We start from the raw sequence: 15,359 nt of genomic DNA on the forward strand, positions 1-15,359 counted from the left end.
TAAATGATGAGACGAAGAAAACAGTAACAATGCCAACAAGGCACCTTACCTGTACAACATGCCAATGTCTATGCCCTAATAAAGTGCTTAAACCCTGAGAATCTAAGCTCCCATCTGAAAAATGGCCTCTTTCTCTGACAGCTTTATGTTCAGAGTGTGTTGCAGAATTTCTAGGATTCTGAGCTTGTATTGCATCGCCACAGTTCAAGTACAAGCGATCTTCTCCCTGAAGGAGGACCTGCTCCTGGTTGCTCTATGAATATAGGAATAAATGCTTCAAGTCAGCAAACAATGAACAGTAAGAGAAATCAATAAAATTCCAATTAAAATGGATTAAGTTACGAAAGAAAATTGTTTTAAAATGGAATCACTTTCATTTTTGAAAGGCTTTAGTTGGAGAGTGACTCTTGCACAGTAGTGTTACTAGGGGAAACAGGGGAAACTTTTGTTCTGTAATCAAAACAAGAATAAACTTGGCCAAAAATGCACGAAAAGTTGCTTAGAAGTATAATACATTAACAAGAAGATTTATGCATACTTACTATGCAAGGGTTAACTGTGAGTGCACTCTTGATGAACTGAAACTGTAAGATACCAAAATGCTGGGATTCATTTTTGCCCTCTCTCTCCATCCCAGAGCTATTTGCATCAATCACCCATAGATGATAGCCTTCTGCTCCCCAACTCTGAAATAAATAAATAAAAACGATCAATTATTTAAAACTGCTGGGGGGAAAATACTGGAGGGGAAAACATTTTGTAGCAATTTCCATGCAATAATTCAGGGGTCTATTTTAAGGCTGTCCAAAAATACGGGTTTGTTGCCTTCCTCCTTCTCAATAATCCCTTTCTTCTGCTGTTCCTTATGCTTTCCCATTTGTTACTGTCTGGCCTCCTCCCGACCCCTCCAATGGCCTAGAGGTGACACATACAAGCTTTCGTCATGCCAGCAGAAATAGCAGATGAGACCACTGCACAAAAGTTAGCCCGCCAACCATATTATATAGAACTTGCCTTGTCCATCATGATCACACACTAGAACAGGCATAGGCAAACTCCGGCCCTCCAGATGTTTGGGACTACAATTCCCATCATCCCTGACCACTGGTCCTGTTGGCTAGGGATGATGGGAATCGTAGTCCCAAAAATCTGGAGGGCCGGAGTTTGCCTATGCCTGCACTAGAAACTATATGACCACATTTGCTGCTACTTTTGCTAAAGGAAATGCAAGGTGGTGCCAAGTGGGATAACAGCTGAAAGATTCACCCAGACAGAAATAATTTTGGGGAAGCCTCAATGGACTTGAATGCAATTCCTTGATTAAACTGCGTGGCAAAAATAATCCTGAAAACTGCTAAACTGAAACAGAAAGGAAAAGTGCTAGTCGAATACAATGGGTTAAATCTAGGTAGGTTTATATGGGATGTGCTTAAAATGAAATTTGACCATGCCACATGCATGTGACACAGACAGATGCTGAAACAGTGCTTACCATAGAGCTGATCTTCAGAGGGTCTTTTTTGGTACCATCAGACCAATTACTTAAAATAAAAACAAAACAGATTCAAACTAGGCTTTTTAAAGTGTTTATATGGCATGCATGTTAACAAGAAGGGATTTTTTCTGTACCCAGATATATTAAACTGAAGGAAAGGCCCTGTCTTTGAGAAAGTACATACCTCCTATTCTATTTTCAGAATATCAAAATTTCCCTCTCCCAATTCTAGTGATCCTTAGCAAATGACAAACATTTTCTCTGATCCACCAGATATTTAAACAATATAACTACAATATGCCAAATTCAACTGGCTAGTCATTGCATTGGGCATGCAGACGACCAGGGGGCACTTCTGCAATCCTAGGTACATCCCAGTAAAAACACAGAAAGCAGAAAAAGCACAGAAACCTACAAGATCTACACTTTCCAACTATAGGTGGGAAACACCTGATCATTTTCAGAAGCTCCAATCAGTTAAAAAGAAGGTGCTGATGAGGTTAAAAATGGGCAAATTAAGTGAGATGAGGGGTGGCAGATACACACATGGGATGTAGGGAAAAAATCTATGGGAAATGTAGTGTGATTCAGAAAGAATAAGCTTTTGTGGCCTGAGACAAAGTCTGATTCCAAAACATTAATAATATTTTTAAGTGTCTGATTGTTCTGATAAAAACAAATGCAGCCCAACATAGTGTAATGAGCATTTTACTGGTCTATTTAAAATCTATTTTAAATGGTTTGTTGAGCCACTAGAAACAACACAACTATGGTCATGGAAGTGTTGCACAAAATACAGAACAATGCACAACAAATAAAATGCTAAACAGGAGATGCGTTGGGCTGTTTTGCTAAGCTTCCTCAGTTACAACATTGCTTAAAAGATACTTACGCAAAGTCTCCTCCTAGAGTACAGATCAGCTGGGCACCAAATACACTCCATAAGGAGAGGCCTCCACATTCCCAAGTCACCATAACAACACAACTATCGGGAGACCATCTGATTAGTTTAACAGCTCCGGTTTTATTCCAAATGTCTATTGAAAAGCAGAAAAATCCAAAATGTAAGATCATGAAAAGCTATGCACTTGCTCTTTAATCATTTTTTTGAATGCTATTTATGGTAAATTATTGATACTCAAAAGGCACAATCCAGTCGAATCAGGTTCAGCTACGCATAGCGAGCTCCATCTCCCTCCCAATCCCTAACAGTATGAGGACTCAGAAGATGAGTGGCAGGTGCATGCCTTTCATATTCCCGTTCTTACAGGATACACACAGGCTGTTAGCTTTTTGGATACCTGCCACAATTCCTTTCAGGTTAGTAAGTCAATTTTGCAACCAGAAATTTACAGCTGTCGCCCAGGCACATGAGACAGCAAAATGAGACTTCCAGTTTTACATGACACACTTGGTCTAAAAACACGAGGTAGCTGCACCGTGCGTATTTTAATCACCGAAACACAAATTCTATGTCCCTGTGCTGTATAAATAGTAGAAGGAAATGAGGTCAGCATGCAGAACTATTAATCTAGAACTGGGAGATTCTATAGAATTCTATGGCAAGATTGTAAGCGTCAATATTTTAAGGCAAAGACCAAGGTTCCACTGGTTTTCAACAGCAATGTATAGACAACTAAAGTAGGTTTTTAACAAGGAGTAATTCAGAAGTGATTGGAATAGAGAAAGCATAGTTGTCTATGGGTTAAAAATTACCGGTAACCCATACTTAAATATAGTGCTGCCTTTAAAGGTAAAGGGATCCCTGACCGTTAGGTCCAGTCGCAGACGACTCTGGGGTTGCAACGCTCATCTCGCTCTATAGGCCGAGGGAGCCGGCGTTTATCCACAGACAGCTTCCGGGTCATGTGGCCAACATGACTAAGCTGCTTCTGGCGAACCAGAGCAGCACACGGAAACACCGTTTACCTTCCTGCCGGAGCAGTACCTATTTATCTACTTGCACTTTGATGCGCTTTCGAACTGCTAGGTGGGCTTATTGCCACTTGCCATCATTTGCCAAATGACTGACTTGCTACACTGAATCAGAATGGGCTATATCAGGGATGCCAAACTTGGTCCTCCAGCTGTTTGGGGACTACATTTCCCATAATCCCTGACCCCTGGTCCTGTTAGCTAGGGATGACGGGCGTTGTAGTCCCAAAACAGCTGGAGGGCCAAGTCTGGCCAACAATGGGCTATATTTTTAAAAAAACTTTAACATTCCGTATCCATCTTGGCGTGATCAGACTTACCAGGATATTGTTTTGGTGTTAACTCCAGTTTATGAGACAGCTGCATGGCCCCCGTAGAATGATCAATTGTATAAACTTGCACTGACCCACTAGAAAAGAGCAGTTTTTCAGCATTTAGAAATCTGTATTTTCCATGGAAAATACATTTTCCAGGAAAGAAAGTATTTTAAAATAAATCCATTGTGTTAGTTTGTGAACAGCATTAGACTGTAAACAGAAGTTGCAATCCTTCAACTCTGTGACTAAACTGCAGTAACCAAATACAAAAGAAAGCAGTAGCACCTTAAAACTGATACACCCCAAGAGCCAGAATTAAACCAAACAATTCTATAAAACTGTTAACCTGAAAGCTCAATGGAAAAAAAAGCCTTGAGAACTTCCACAGCCTCTCAGACGGAGTTGGTGAATAGATTAGAAGAAATGAATTGCTATGCAGTTTTGCCCCACTAATCAGGTCTAAAGGCAATGAAAGATATTTTAAGGCTGTGTCCTAAGTATATGTATATTTATTTTGGGTTTCTCAATATTTATAAATCAAGTGAAACCGCATGTAACAATAGTCGACCTTCGCATTCCAAAATCCTGTTTATTCTTCAGGGAAGTGTTTATATCTGCCTGCTCTTACCAGCTCATCACTAGGCATTTCTCACACTTGCTTTGCCATTTCCATTGCCTTCAGTAGTATCTCTATATAATCACCTCCCAAGCTACAAAGGGAAGTGCTAGTGCCACAACTGCTGAGCTTCTTGTATCTTTAAAACATGGTTTCAATAGGTTGGTAACCCTAATAAGCAAAAGCACTAGGTCCAACCTGTGTATTAAACAACCTAGTAAACCAGGGGTTGGTAACCTAAGGCCCATGGGCCACAAGCAGCCCATGGGGGTTGTTTAATTGACCCATGGACACCTGCCAGCCGCTCAGTCGGCTCCCGTGTGCCATGCTAAACTGGCGAGGAGCAGAGCAGGGACCCCCTTCTGCGATGGTGGCCAGCTTCCCATTGGCTGCAAGAAGCTCTGCGGAGACAATTCAAACCCGGATCTTGGCAGAGAATAATAAGAGTTTTCTCAAGCCACTTAGCATTGTGGATTCAATGAGAAACGGTATAAAAACGGTTCCCTCGCCAACTCAGAGAAGGCAATACTGGACAGGGTGGAGAAGCCAATAAAGGAGAAGATCCAGCAGAACTGAGAAAACCAATTCCAATTGGGAAATGGATTACAATTCCAAGATGACTTAAACAGCAGAAATCCAATAAAGGCAACACGTTTGCAGGCCTTACACTTTTCCTATTTTTTGCCTGTTACAAGATTTGTAGCCCGGATCCTTGGTATGCATATGTGTGAGTATACTCCTCTGTGTGTATTAACTTAGGGTTAGTATGTTAGGTAGTGTAACACCTTAATGATTTTAAGGAAATCTAGCTTTGAAGCTACATTTGAACACACAGAGCAACATTGCTGTTTAAAGTTCACTATCCAGTTCCATCCCCAAAACTGAACTGTGACACAAAAAAACCTTATATAACAGGTACATCTAGACTGTAAATATCCTGGAAACACAAATAAAACATCAACAAGCTCAGTTAAGGTTTTAGAGATCCCTTAAAGAATATAACTTTTATATATCCAAACTAAGAGTTAGTACCTCAGCTTTCTAAAGCGGGACTGTTTCACGTATGTATTTCGAAAAACCAACATTCTACCAAAGACACTCAAGTTTTAGGATGTCAAACCATACAGTACTATTAATAATTAGGGCTAAGAATTTCCAGCAACCACCTGTTCCTTAGTTTTCAAAGTTAGTGGAAAGTAGCTTATGATATCCCTCTGTTAAATGTTCCAATAATCAAAATTGGGGAAATAAAAAAGTCTGCCTGCCCCAGAAATGTACAGCAGCAATTAATTCTGAAGCAACATTAGGGGTGAGGGAGGATAACGTGGAGAGAGAATGAATATTGGTGGGAAGAAGACCAGACATATGTCATGAACAGCCACATACTGTATATGTGCAATGCACAGGCATATTCCTGACAAAACAATCATTTACTTGAAAAGTCCTCCAAAAAAAAAATCTGGACAAAGCAGGGTACTCTACTAAGTTAACAGGTAAAAACAGGAAGCTATTGCCAGCACTAAAAAGGGAAATATTTTCCAGATCTGATATTTTTACATATTTAGACACTCTGAACTATGCAAAGAATGTTAAGCATTTACTTATGGCGGCAAGATTATCTATAGGAAACAACAGAAAGCTCAGTATTTCTCCAATATGGCATGTAATTTCCTAAGTGCTTCATTTCATGAATGTGTCTCAAGCTATAGTTTCCCCAAGATATAACATGTTTTGTACTTTTCTTTAAAGAACAGTACAACATTTTCTAGGAGACCTCCTAACCAGGATTCAGAAACTGTAAGTGCAGCTTTATTTAAGAGTAGATAGGCTACAGGAGATTCCAAGTTCATTCCTTTCAGATTCCACACAAAGACATGCAACTTACTTTGTGCATCCAAACGCCATCAACCTGTATTTGTTATTTACAGCCACACAGGTTCCATCCAAAACATCTTGCGCCCAAACGCCATGGAGCTGCTGCAAGAAACATTACAAAGGATTTTATCCCATAAACCTGTTCAGTGTTGACCACAGGCCATGTTTGTGCAATCATATCCCTACTGCTTTGCTCCTTTATTTGTGTGAGCAAGCAAACCAGCTAGAAAGGTACACTTAACCATCCTGCTCTGTCTGAACTTGAAACTATGGTTAATATCTTCTACATAAACCACGACAGGGAAGCCAACTTTAAACTACGGCTTTCAGATCATGGCTTGGAGGCCATTAACCTTAGTTTCCTGTTTTAGACTTAATGGGAAACTGTGGCTTCCAGGCTAGTTTCACCAACTGCACGGAGGGACGAGCAAAGCAGTTGTGGGCTGATGCCTAAAGGTTGCAAATGAATTGGCTTAACAGGTCAGCCATGTGAATGCACTCACAATGTGCTACATTTTGAAGCCATGCATATTGTACACTTGAAAATTAAGTGACAAAGAGCATTCAAATCACTGGGGGTTCAGCATCTAATGGACATGGGAAACCCATGGCCCTCCAGATGCCACTGGACGGTGTAGCTCTTTCAAAAGATATCTAGACTGAATTATTTAGCATAAAATGTCAGCAGCTAAATAGTTTCCATATTTGCATTTCAAAATGCAGCCAGGCATCACTGATAATAGGAACCCCATAGCCATTCTGCAAGATTTACAAAAAAGGAACATAACAAATAACAAGTTAAAGTAACCAGTAAAAGGGCAGTTTAGTTCAATACAGACTGAATCCGTATGGTGCTAACAGGCATGCTGCTTTACTTTAAAAGGACAGTATGTACAAAGGATTCACATAATGCAAAATGTGAGAGGAAAACTATAAATCAAATTTAGGAAGATAATGCAGAATTAATTTTAGAAATTAAGTGTAGTAAGATTAAAGTCTTAACTGTACATCCGAAAGAACTTATTTTAATGTCATACATGAAATATTTTTTTCTGCCCAAAGATTCCTCTCAGTTATTTTCATCAATGGCATGTTCGGGGGGGACGGGGGGACGACGACATTCGACCGTATGAAGTTTCATAATTTCTCAGCTGTGGCTGATTAATACAAAGTCTAATGCAGGGCAGCAAACATTTAGCTAAATCTGGAAAATGCAGACAAGTAACTAATCAAATGTTAGAAAATTATACCTCTGCTGTGAATCCACTTGACATTGGTGTAATGAAACCAACTCTGCCATCATTAAAGACAACAGCAAACCCATCAAGAGTAGCACAGTATTCCATGTCTTTGATGTGCACATCTTCAAATCCCAAATATGAACCTGGTAGTGAACAAGATCAATTATCAAAAAGGCCATTTTCATACTGCAAACTCTTTCTTTCTTTCATCAGCACAAGAAGTGGTACTATCCACAGCTACAGAATAGGGAAAATTTTCGTGTCAGCTGTAAGGACCGAGAAAAGTAGGTTTCATTTTAGTGAAGCGTTTCCCTCCCATTTACGCCCAGGCATAGAAGTAATACCTCTAGAAGAATGCAGATCCACCGAGAACGGGACTGTGCAGAGGTTTATGGCTTTCCTTCCATTCATCATGCCATCCCAGTGAATAAGATGCAGGAAACCATCAATAGTAGCAACAAGGAGATCCTCCAGCATGGACTGTAAGCTACAAGAAAGACACATCATTCCCCAGACACTGAGGCTGAAAGAAATAGGTCCATTCACTCAACAGAGAGAAGTACTTTTCAAGGCTTATTACATTTTTTTCATTGATTATTCCAGTTTCCTAATGAGAATATCTCTACCAATACAGTAACTTCACCCCCAGTGACAGATAAATTGTTTGTTTTTTACACAGATAAATCTGAAAATAAAAGCAAGCATTCCTCTAATATGGGGAAACTTTGGGAAAAGGAGGAAAACCTTCTCCCCTGCACATTTACCCTCAAGAGCACACAGTTATTAAAGTGTTATTTAAAAGACCCCACAACAAAGATCGTTTCGGTACTGATTTAATATCAAATGTATCGAAGAGCAAGTCTTTGAACAATGCTATCAGTCTCCTTCAACTGCCATACAAAACCTGAATATCATTTCTCAATTCATTCTAATTTTCCTTTCTAGAGGAGCAGAGTGTACCCTCAACTTTTCCAAAGCACGGGAATGGGCTTTTTGCATAAATATCAGAAAACAGAGGGCTTGCTAAATCATAGAAAATGTACAGTAATAATCCAACAGCTAACTTCATCTAATGGCAGAATAAAATATTCCATAGCTGTCCTCACTTGTCATGCAAAACCATGGTTTAGTGTGATGTGCATGAGCAAGAATGAGTGGCCGTGAGCCTCTGACTTATATATTCTCCACCCCACCCCACATGGCCAGGAAGAGTATGGCTTTAGGATGGTTTGTTATGCTACTCTGACTGACAAACTGTGGTTAATATTACTTATGCTGAACTTAAAACAAGCCAGCTTCAATTAGAGCTTATTATTCTAAACAGTTAATGCTGACAACAGTTCTTGGATCAGACTGTAGTTAACCAAAATTGAAAGTAGGAGGGGAAGAGAGTGCATGCATGGTTTGGTGCAATTTCATAACGTATCTTATATATATCACAGCAAGATTCTCCTAGGCCATTTTTCTTTGAGAGCATCACACAGTCCCATATTCTCAAGGCCTCAAGTGTTGCATAAATGATGATTCGCCATACCTGGTTATAGATGCTTGCAAATCTAACACTTGCTTCTTCTCTAGATTTAATGATGGGGCACATTGTTCTTCCTTATAGTGTGGTGTTCCTTTCATATGGGGGCTTCCTCTTTAAAACAAAAACAAATCCAGAACATGGAAATCAAAAAATATATGAAAGTGTGGCACATTACAATACTGTAAATTTCATATTTTAGGAGAAAAACATGGTGGTAGGACCTAGGGATTTTGAAAGTCTCCCTCTATTTTAAGTAGAAGTTACTTTAAATAGGGACTATTTGCACTAAAGTGAATCACTGCTCTATGTAGAAACAATCAAATGAAGAAAAACAGCCAAAATGATAGTTGCCACAGTAATCTAAACTAAGTTCTGTTGTGTACAAGAACTGAAGGCTCTGTGATCCTGTGGGTACAATGATCATGAATGTAGAAATGTAGATTGAGGAGCAGTACCTCTTAAATAATGGGGGTTGGTGGAAGAGAGGAACTCTCAAACCTCTCCAAAGCAGGCTTCCAGAGTCTCATTATGTAAATAAGGAAGGAATGCCCACAACAAAGTAAACTTGAAATTTGCCAGCCTCCCTCTCTCACCCCCAACTCCCAAAGCAAAGCTCAGTTTGCTTAAAAAACACTCCCATACACACCCCTTCTCTTCTTTCAGCTCTTCTCTTCTGAAATAAGGCTTAATCCACCCCTCTCTGAAAATGTGCCTCTTTAACAGAGAAGCAAAGCACTGCTGGCTTAAACACAAGCTGCTTTGGAGGGGAAGGGTGGGCTGAAAAATCAGCTGCTTGGGACAGAAGGATCAAGGCTGCTCTGCAGCTTATGCTCCACAATGGAGTCAGATTCACTCTTTAGTACATCAAAAGGTTTCATGGGGAGGGCCAGAGGCTCAATAGATGATAACTGCTTTTCAACTTTTGTGCTCCCTCAAGTCAGGGACCTTGCCCTGCCTCTCCCTAGGAAACCTTGCAACAGGAAATCTCCACTAGATTGCAAGGGGGTGCTCCTGAGTTGCAAAAAGCGACGTGCAACCAGTTAATTTTGAACACTGGGAATAATAATGGGTGTGGTCCACAACATCTGGAGGCTACCTGGGTCCCAGAGTTCTCTGGAATATAACCAAACTAAGAAGGATATTTCTGGAATGGAGAACCAGTGCCCCCTGCAACCAATATTGTGGGGACTACGTCTCCCATCAGCATTTCCAAAGGACAGGGACATTTACACTTTTATTGTATGGTTTTTATCTTTTTAATGCTGTAAACTGAAATGATATATTTGTATGATTTAGCAGTAAATAAATGGGATTTTCTTTCTAGCAACATCTGAAAGATCACAGTTTCACCACTCTTCTTGTATCAGTGTAGCCAGAAGTATATAATACTAGACTCAGAGGGGTCAGAACAATACCATCTCAGCACCTTGCTTCCACCCAGTCCCTCAAATTAGAAAAAGAATCATCATGCATGCTGCAACATGCAAAATGCAATCTAGTCAAAGGCAAAAAAACTAAACAAAATCAGGACCAAAGTCAAGAAAGCCTATTGTGGCGTGTACACTAAGGTCTCCTCAATAAATTTGCCTGTGTGACCTCATCTCAAAGAAGAACTAGATAAGCTTGGTTTAACAAGTTTGGTGCAGAGCAAAAGAATCATAAAAAATACGCAGTCCATGTCAGTTAAGGTAGTCATACGCTTTTCAGCTCACAGCATCATCACAAATTCTTGCCCAATATGAACTTATCATAGAGTTTCATTTTAACAGTGACAATGTAAGACAGAACCAAAACTGCAAAATACTTAGATATCTGCAGGTAGGAAAGGAATGATCACTGGAAGATGTTTTTAGGATGTCTTGAAGATCTAGATGATGGAAAGGCAGTATATAAAACTGTCAAAGAGCTTCCAAACTGCATAGCTGCTCCTTCAGGGGGAAGTGCAACCCCATCAAGGGCAGGCAATTGACTGATTTTTTCGGACATGGGAACCACTCATCCACAGTGCCTCCACCCTGTCAAGATTCAAGAGCAGCTTATTTCCCCTCATCCATCCAACCACTGAATCCAGGCATTGGTTCCAGGGCTCACACAGCCTCTTCTGATTCACTTATTATGGAGAAATAGAGCTGTGTCAGCAATATACCTATGCATGTTGCGCCAAAGCTCTTAATGTCCATGTAGATATTAAATAGCCCTGGGGACAGAATAGTGCCCTGCAGAACCTCAGAGCACAACCACAAGGGGGATGGAAAGGACTCTTCCAGTGCTACTCTTCGGATTTGGTCCCATAGGTACAACCAGAAACACTGTAACACAGTGCCCCCAATTCCTAATCTATGGAACTAGCTCAGGAGATTACCATGGGCAATGGTATCGAAAGTCACAGAGAAACTGAGGAGCACTAGAAAAGCTTCTTGTCCCATTCTCTAAAGGTCAGCCAAGGCAGACTCAATTCCATGGCCATGCCTAAACCCCTCTTAATCTCTGGTGTCCAATCATTACAATCTTACTAGGGGACAAGAGCTCCTAGGAGGACAGGGGGAGTGGAAACCTCAGGTGTTTCTGGAATCACTAGGCTTGAACCAAGAGGAATCAGAATGCAACCAAGGAAAAGCAGAGATCCAAAATTCTTTCCTGCCCTGTTCTTCCCCCACTCCAGCCTCAAAACCCATTCCACTCTGTTCTTCTCCTCCCCACAAATCCAATTCATTAATCTGCCTTCCCAGATAAAATTCATTCTTCCTCAAAAGAAAACCGCACATTACACTTAAAGTCTTAAATTCCTGAAATGACCAGCCATGTTATGGCATTGCTCTCAGGCAGTTGCCTGAAAACTGCTTTATTTCCTGTATAATCTTACTAAGAGGGAAGTGGACCAGAATTCAGCCCCAGGCAGTGGCAGTTCTTGAATATTCAGGCCAGGAAGCAGGACCTCTTAATGTCCATTCTCCCTCCTTTGGCAGCTACAACTGTGAGAGAAGCATGTGGCATATGCAAGCAAGGTGCTCACAAACATGTGGTGCACTTAAATGTGCCATACAGCCTTGTGAGCCTGTTTCAATATATTGATTGCTTTGACCTTTAATCTATGAATGTATGTTGTGGCAGAAAGTAGAAGGAATGTTTCATCTGTGTTGCCACATCAGCAATTGTGGCACTTCTGTCCAAATTATACATCTAAAAGGGCATCAGAAAGGTCAAGGGGAAAGGAAGTCATGAGGAAAGTCCTGCTTATAGCGAATAAGAGACCCATACCATGCAACATTTCAGTATGTTCACAGTTTTATTTCATTTATTTAACAGTTAGGTTCTAAGTTATTAACAACAACTTAACTGAAGTATAACCAGTATAAATGTGTCCCTACTGAATTTTCCTGAATAAAATTATGAATTTCCACATGGCATACTCGAAACATTTTTGCCTAACATTAATTTCTAGTGGTATTTTTATTTGGCTTCTTTTACATTTTAATCAGCTTTCCATGACCACATTAAAACTGAACAGTCCTCTTTATGCTCACACTGAACATGGGCTTAAGGCCAACACTGACAATCTTCCAAGTTCCACTCTGAAATGGAAGAAAGACTACGCAGCTGGAGCAGAGCCACTTGGCTTCTTTCAAATATCAACTACTATTCATTTTTCGGTTTTACTCTAATGCAGAATACTCTAGCTGAAGAAGTCAACAACCCCCCCCCCTCCACTTAATGTCAATTCTGTAATTGCCAGCAAGAACACTCTAGGAAACCAGTTTCTACATAGGACCTTTCTAAACAATCAACCAAAACACTGAATAGGTTACTTTATGTAATTCTTAAACAAGAATGTTACAATGAGAAAGTCTGAAGCGATTCTTAGCAATATACAATGTAAAGAAGTGAAGCATTTATTGGAAGACTTACTTGGGATAAACTGGCTCATAAAGATACTTGTCTCTTGCCAACGGAAGATGAAAAAACATGATGTATCCATTTTCTGTCTGAAAGAGGTAAGATATAAAAATCAAAAAAGCACACATGTAAAAGTTCTCACAGGAACTTCGAGCTATTTCAATACCCTGTGCGTTTGGTATGTTTTATGGTTTTTCATGTTTTTAACATCTTTGCTTCTATTTTATTTTTGTTTGCCACCCTGGGAGGAAGGATGGGATAAAAATCTTATAAATAATAACAGTGATTTAAAGAGAAGCCCATGGATGAGACCCAACAGAAGCTCTGATTTCCCACAGGGACGCGGGTGGTGCTGTAGGTTAAACCACAGAGCCTAGGACTTGCTGATCAGAAGGTAGGGTTTGAAGCCCCGTGACGGGGTGAACTTCCGTTGCTCAGTCCCTGCTCCTGCCAACCTAGCAGTTCAAAGCACGTCAAAGTACAAGTAGATAAATAAGTACCGCTCCGACAGGAAGGTAAACGGCATTACCGTGCGCTGCTCTGGTTCGCCAGAAGTGGCTTAGTCATGCAGGCCACATGACCCGGAAGCTGTACGCCAGCTCCTTCGGCCAATAAAGTGAAATGAGCGCTGCAACCCCAGAGTTGGTCACGACTGGACCTAATGGTCAGGGGTCGCTTTACCTTTACCTTTCTTCCCCACAGCAGTCCCAAAAATGCCTCTTCCAGGGATTGGGGACCCTTCTGAATGGAGATGCCTGTGGTGCAGGGGAGCTCTCCAAAGGGACAATGCCCATATAAGCACTTCGATAAATCTCATGAAGTGACATTAATAAGAAATGAAAATACGTTCATTTATGACTGAGACATATTTGCTAAGGATCTGAAATCAGCCCTAGGTCCGGAGAAGCTTCTTAACTAGCGATCAGGATGCAAGGGGGAAAGTTCATTTTAGCTACTGTTGCAATTTCAGTCATTTAATATTGGCCGAGGATGTTCCTCAAAGCGGCAAGGCTGAAGGAGAAAAACTGAAGGTTTCAAATTTCTTTCCAGGCATGGTTTCCTGTTTTTCAATTAAGGATACAGAAGCAGAAGGAGGCCATACACTTGTTAGCTTATTTCTTTAGCTGTCCCACCTAGTCACATTTCTTTGGTTTTAGAAGCAAAACTAGTAAAAATCCAAGAGAAATATATTTCTTGAAGTGCAAAGTACGTACAAAATGAAAGTTAACACTATCTATTCCTAACTTGCCTTTACTGCTCGGTCATCTTTAAACAATTTGCACACACTAGCGACAGTATCTTATGCCAGGAGAAAGAGCAGAAAAAACACTATGTATAACTCTTATTCTAACATTAACTTTCTTGAATTCCATCCTCAATCTTAGTTGACAATGTTACAAGGTTCATTTCTGTTCACACGGCCTTCAAAAACAAAATATAGCTATATTTTGCTACGCAATCACAATTCAATAATGCTCCACAACTCAATGATACTGGGTAGTTTTAGAGTTGCCACCGGTCACTGTGGAATTTGAGTCAAACAGCTTTCACAACTGGCAAAATTCACAAAGCTTTCATCTAAACGTGTTCCATCCAAGTGAACTGAATATACTCACTTCATTCATCTGTATGAAACAAGGAGAAGAGCTTAAAACTGAGAGTGGAGGTCATGCTTGCATTCTGTCATAGGTCCTTCAGACAACAGAGTCTGTTACCTCAGGTTTCCCCAATTTCAACCCCTTTTCAGAGCCAGCTTCAAGCAACTTTTAGCAATAGCTTGGAGCTTCAAGGGAAAAAATCCAGCTAGTTCAAATAAGACCCCCCAAAAACTTTTGTTAGTCCAACTGGCAAATATGCTTCTATTATTAGCTGCCATTTATGCTTTTGTAACCTCAAGATTAGAAAACTGCAATATGCTATTATGTGGCACAGCACTAAAAATTGTTCAAAAGCTTCCATTCTTGGTAGAGGTAGATCACTGATCACGTATTATTTATTCAGCATGTGACCTGGCTCTGTCTTGTCTTTCAAGCACGATGGAAAAGAGCTAGTTTTAATGTATTTAAGACAAATAGGCTGACCACTGCATAGTTTAACAACCCATTATCATGTTCCACTACACAGCTCATGCTTTATGCATAAGATCACAACTTTGTACTCTCTGAATACAGCTTGGGTTGCATGCATTAACTAATTTGCCTAGCCATGGTAAATGAACAGCATAACATCTAAGTGAAGCCAGTCTGTGCTTTTATAAGGACAGTAGCCACAGGCCATATAGCAATAGACAAAAAAGTTCACTCAAGTGTTACAGCTCAGTTTTGACAATCAAAAGGTTTAAAACATCTGGCCCAAAGGTACTATAACTGATGATGCTATAACTGATATTGATACCAACATGTTCAAGTTTGCAGTTTGGTTTGGTGCTGCTAATATCATCCCTTTATGGTACATG

At 40.3% G+C, this 15,359-nt stretch overlaps 1 protein-coding gene across 2 annotated transcripts in view; it reads right to left on the minus strand.

Moving 5' to 3' along the window:
* The window catches only part of RIC1 (RIC1 homolog, RAB6A GEF complex partner 1), a 46,616-nt gene that overhangs the window by 14,106 nt on the left and 17,151 nt on the right, over positions 1–15,359 (minus strand). Inside the window, exons 3-12 of one of the 2 annotated variants that reach the window (XM_079959142.1) lie at positions 12,917–12,993; positions 9,014–9,121; positions 7,824–7,966; positions 7,489–7,622; positions 6,249–6,337; positions 3,751–3,839; positions 2,388–2,532; positions 1,493–1,541; positions 543–686; positions 50–253 (exon numbers count right to left, since the gene is read on the minus strand). In XM_079959142.1, the coding sequence (XP_079815268.1) occupies positions 50–253; positions 543–686; positions 1,493–1,541; positions 2,388–2,532; positions 3,751–3,839; positions 6,249–6,337; positions 7,489–7,622; positions 7,824–7,966; positions 9,014–9,121; positions 12,917–12,993 (1,182 nt within the window). Of the gene's footprint in view, positions 1–49; positions 254–542; positions 687–1,492; positions 1,542–2,387; positions 2,533–3,750; positions 3,840–6,248; positions 6,341–7,488; positions 7,623–7,823; positions 7,967–9,013; positions 9,122–12,916; positions 12,994–15,359 lie in introns of both variants that reach the window. The other variant, XM_079959141.1, reaches the window with a different exon arrangement.

This window comes from Podarcis cretensis (genome assembly GCF_951804945.1).
Source record: "Podarcis cretensis genome assembly, chromosome: 17".
NCBI classification, from domain to species: Eukaryota; Metazoa; Chordata; class Lepidosauria; order Squamata; family Lacertidae; genus Podarcis; species Podarcis cretensis.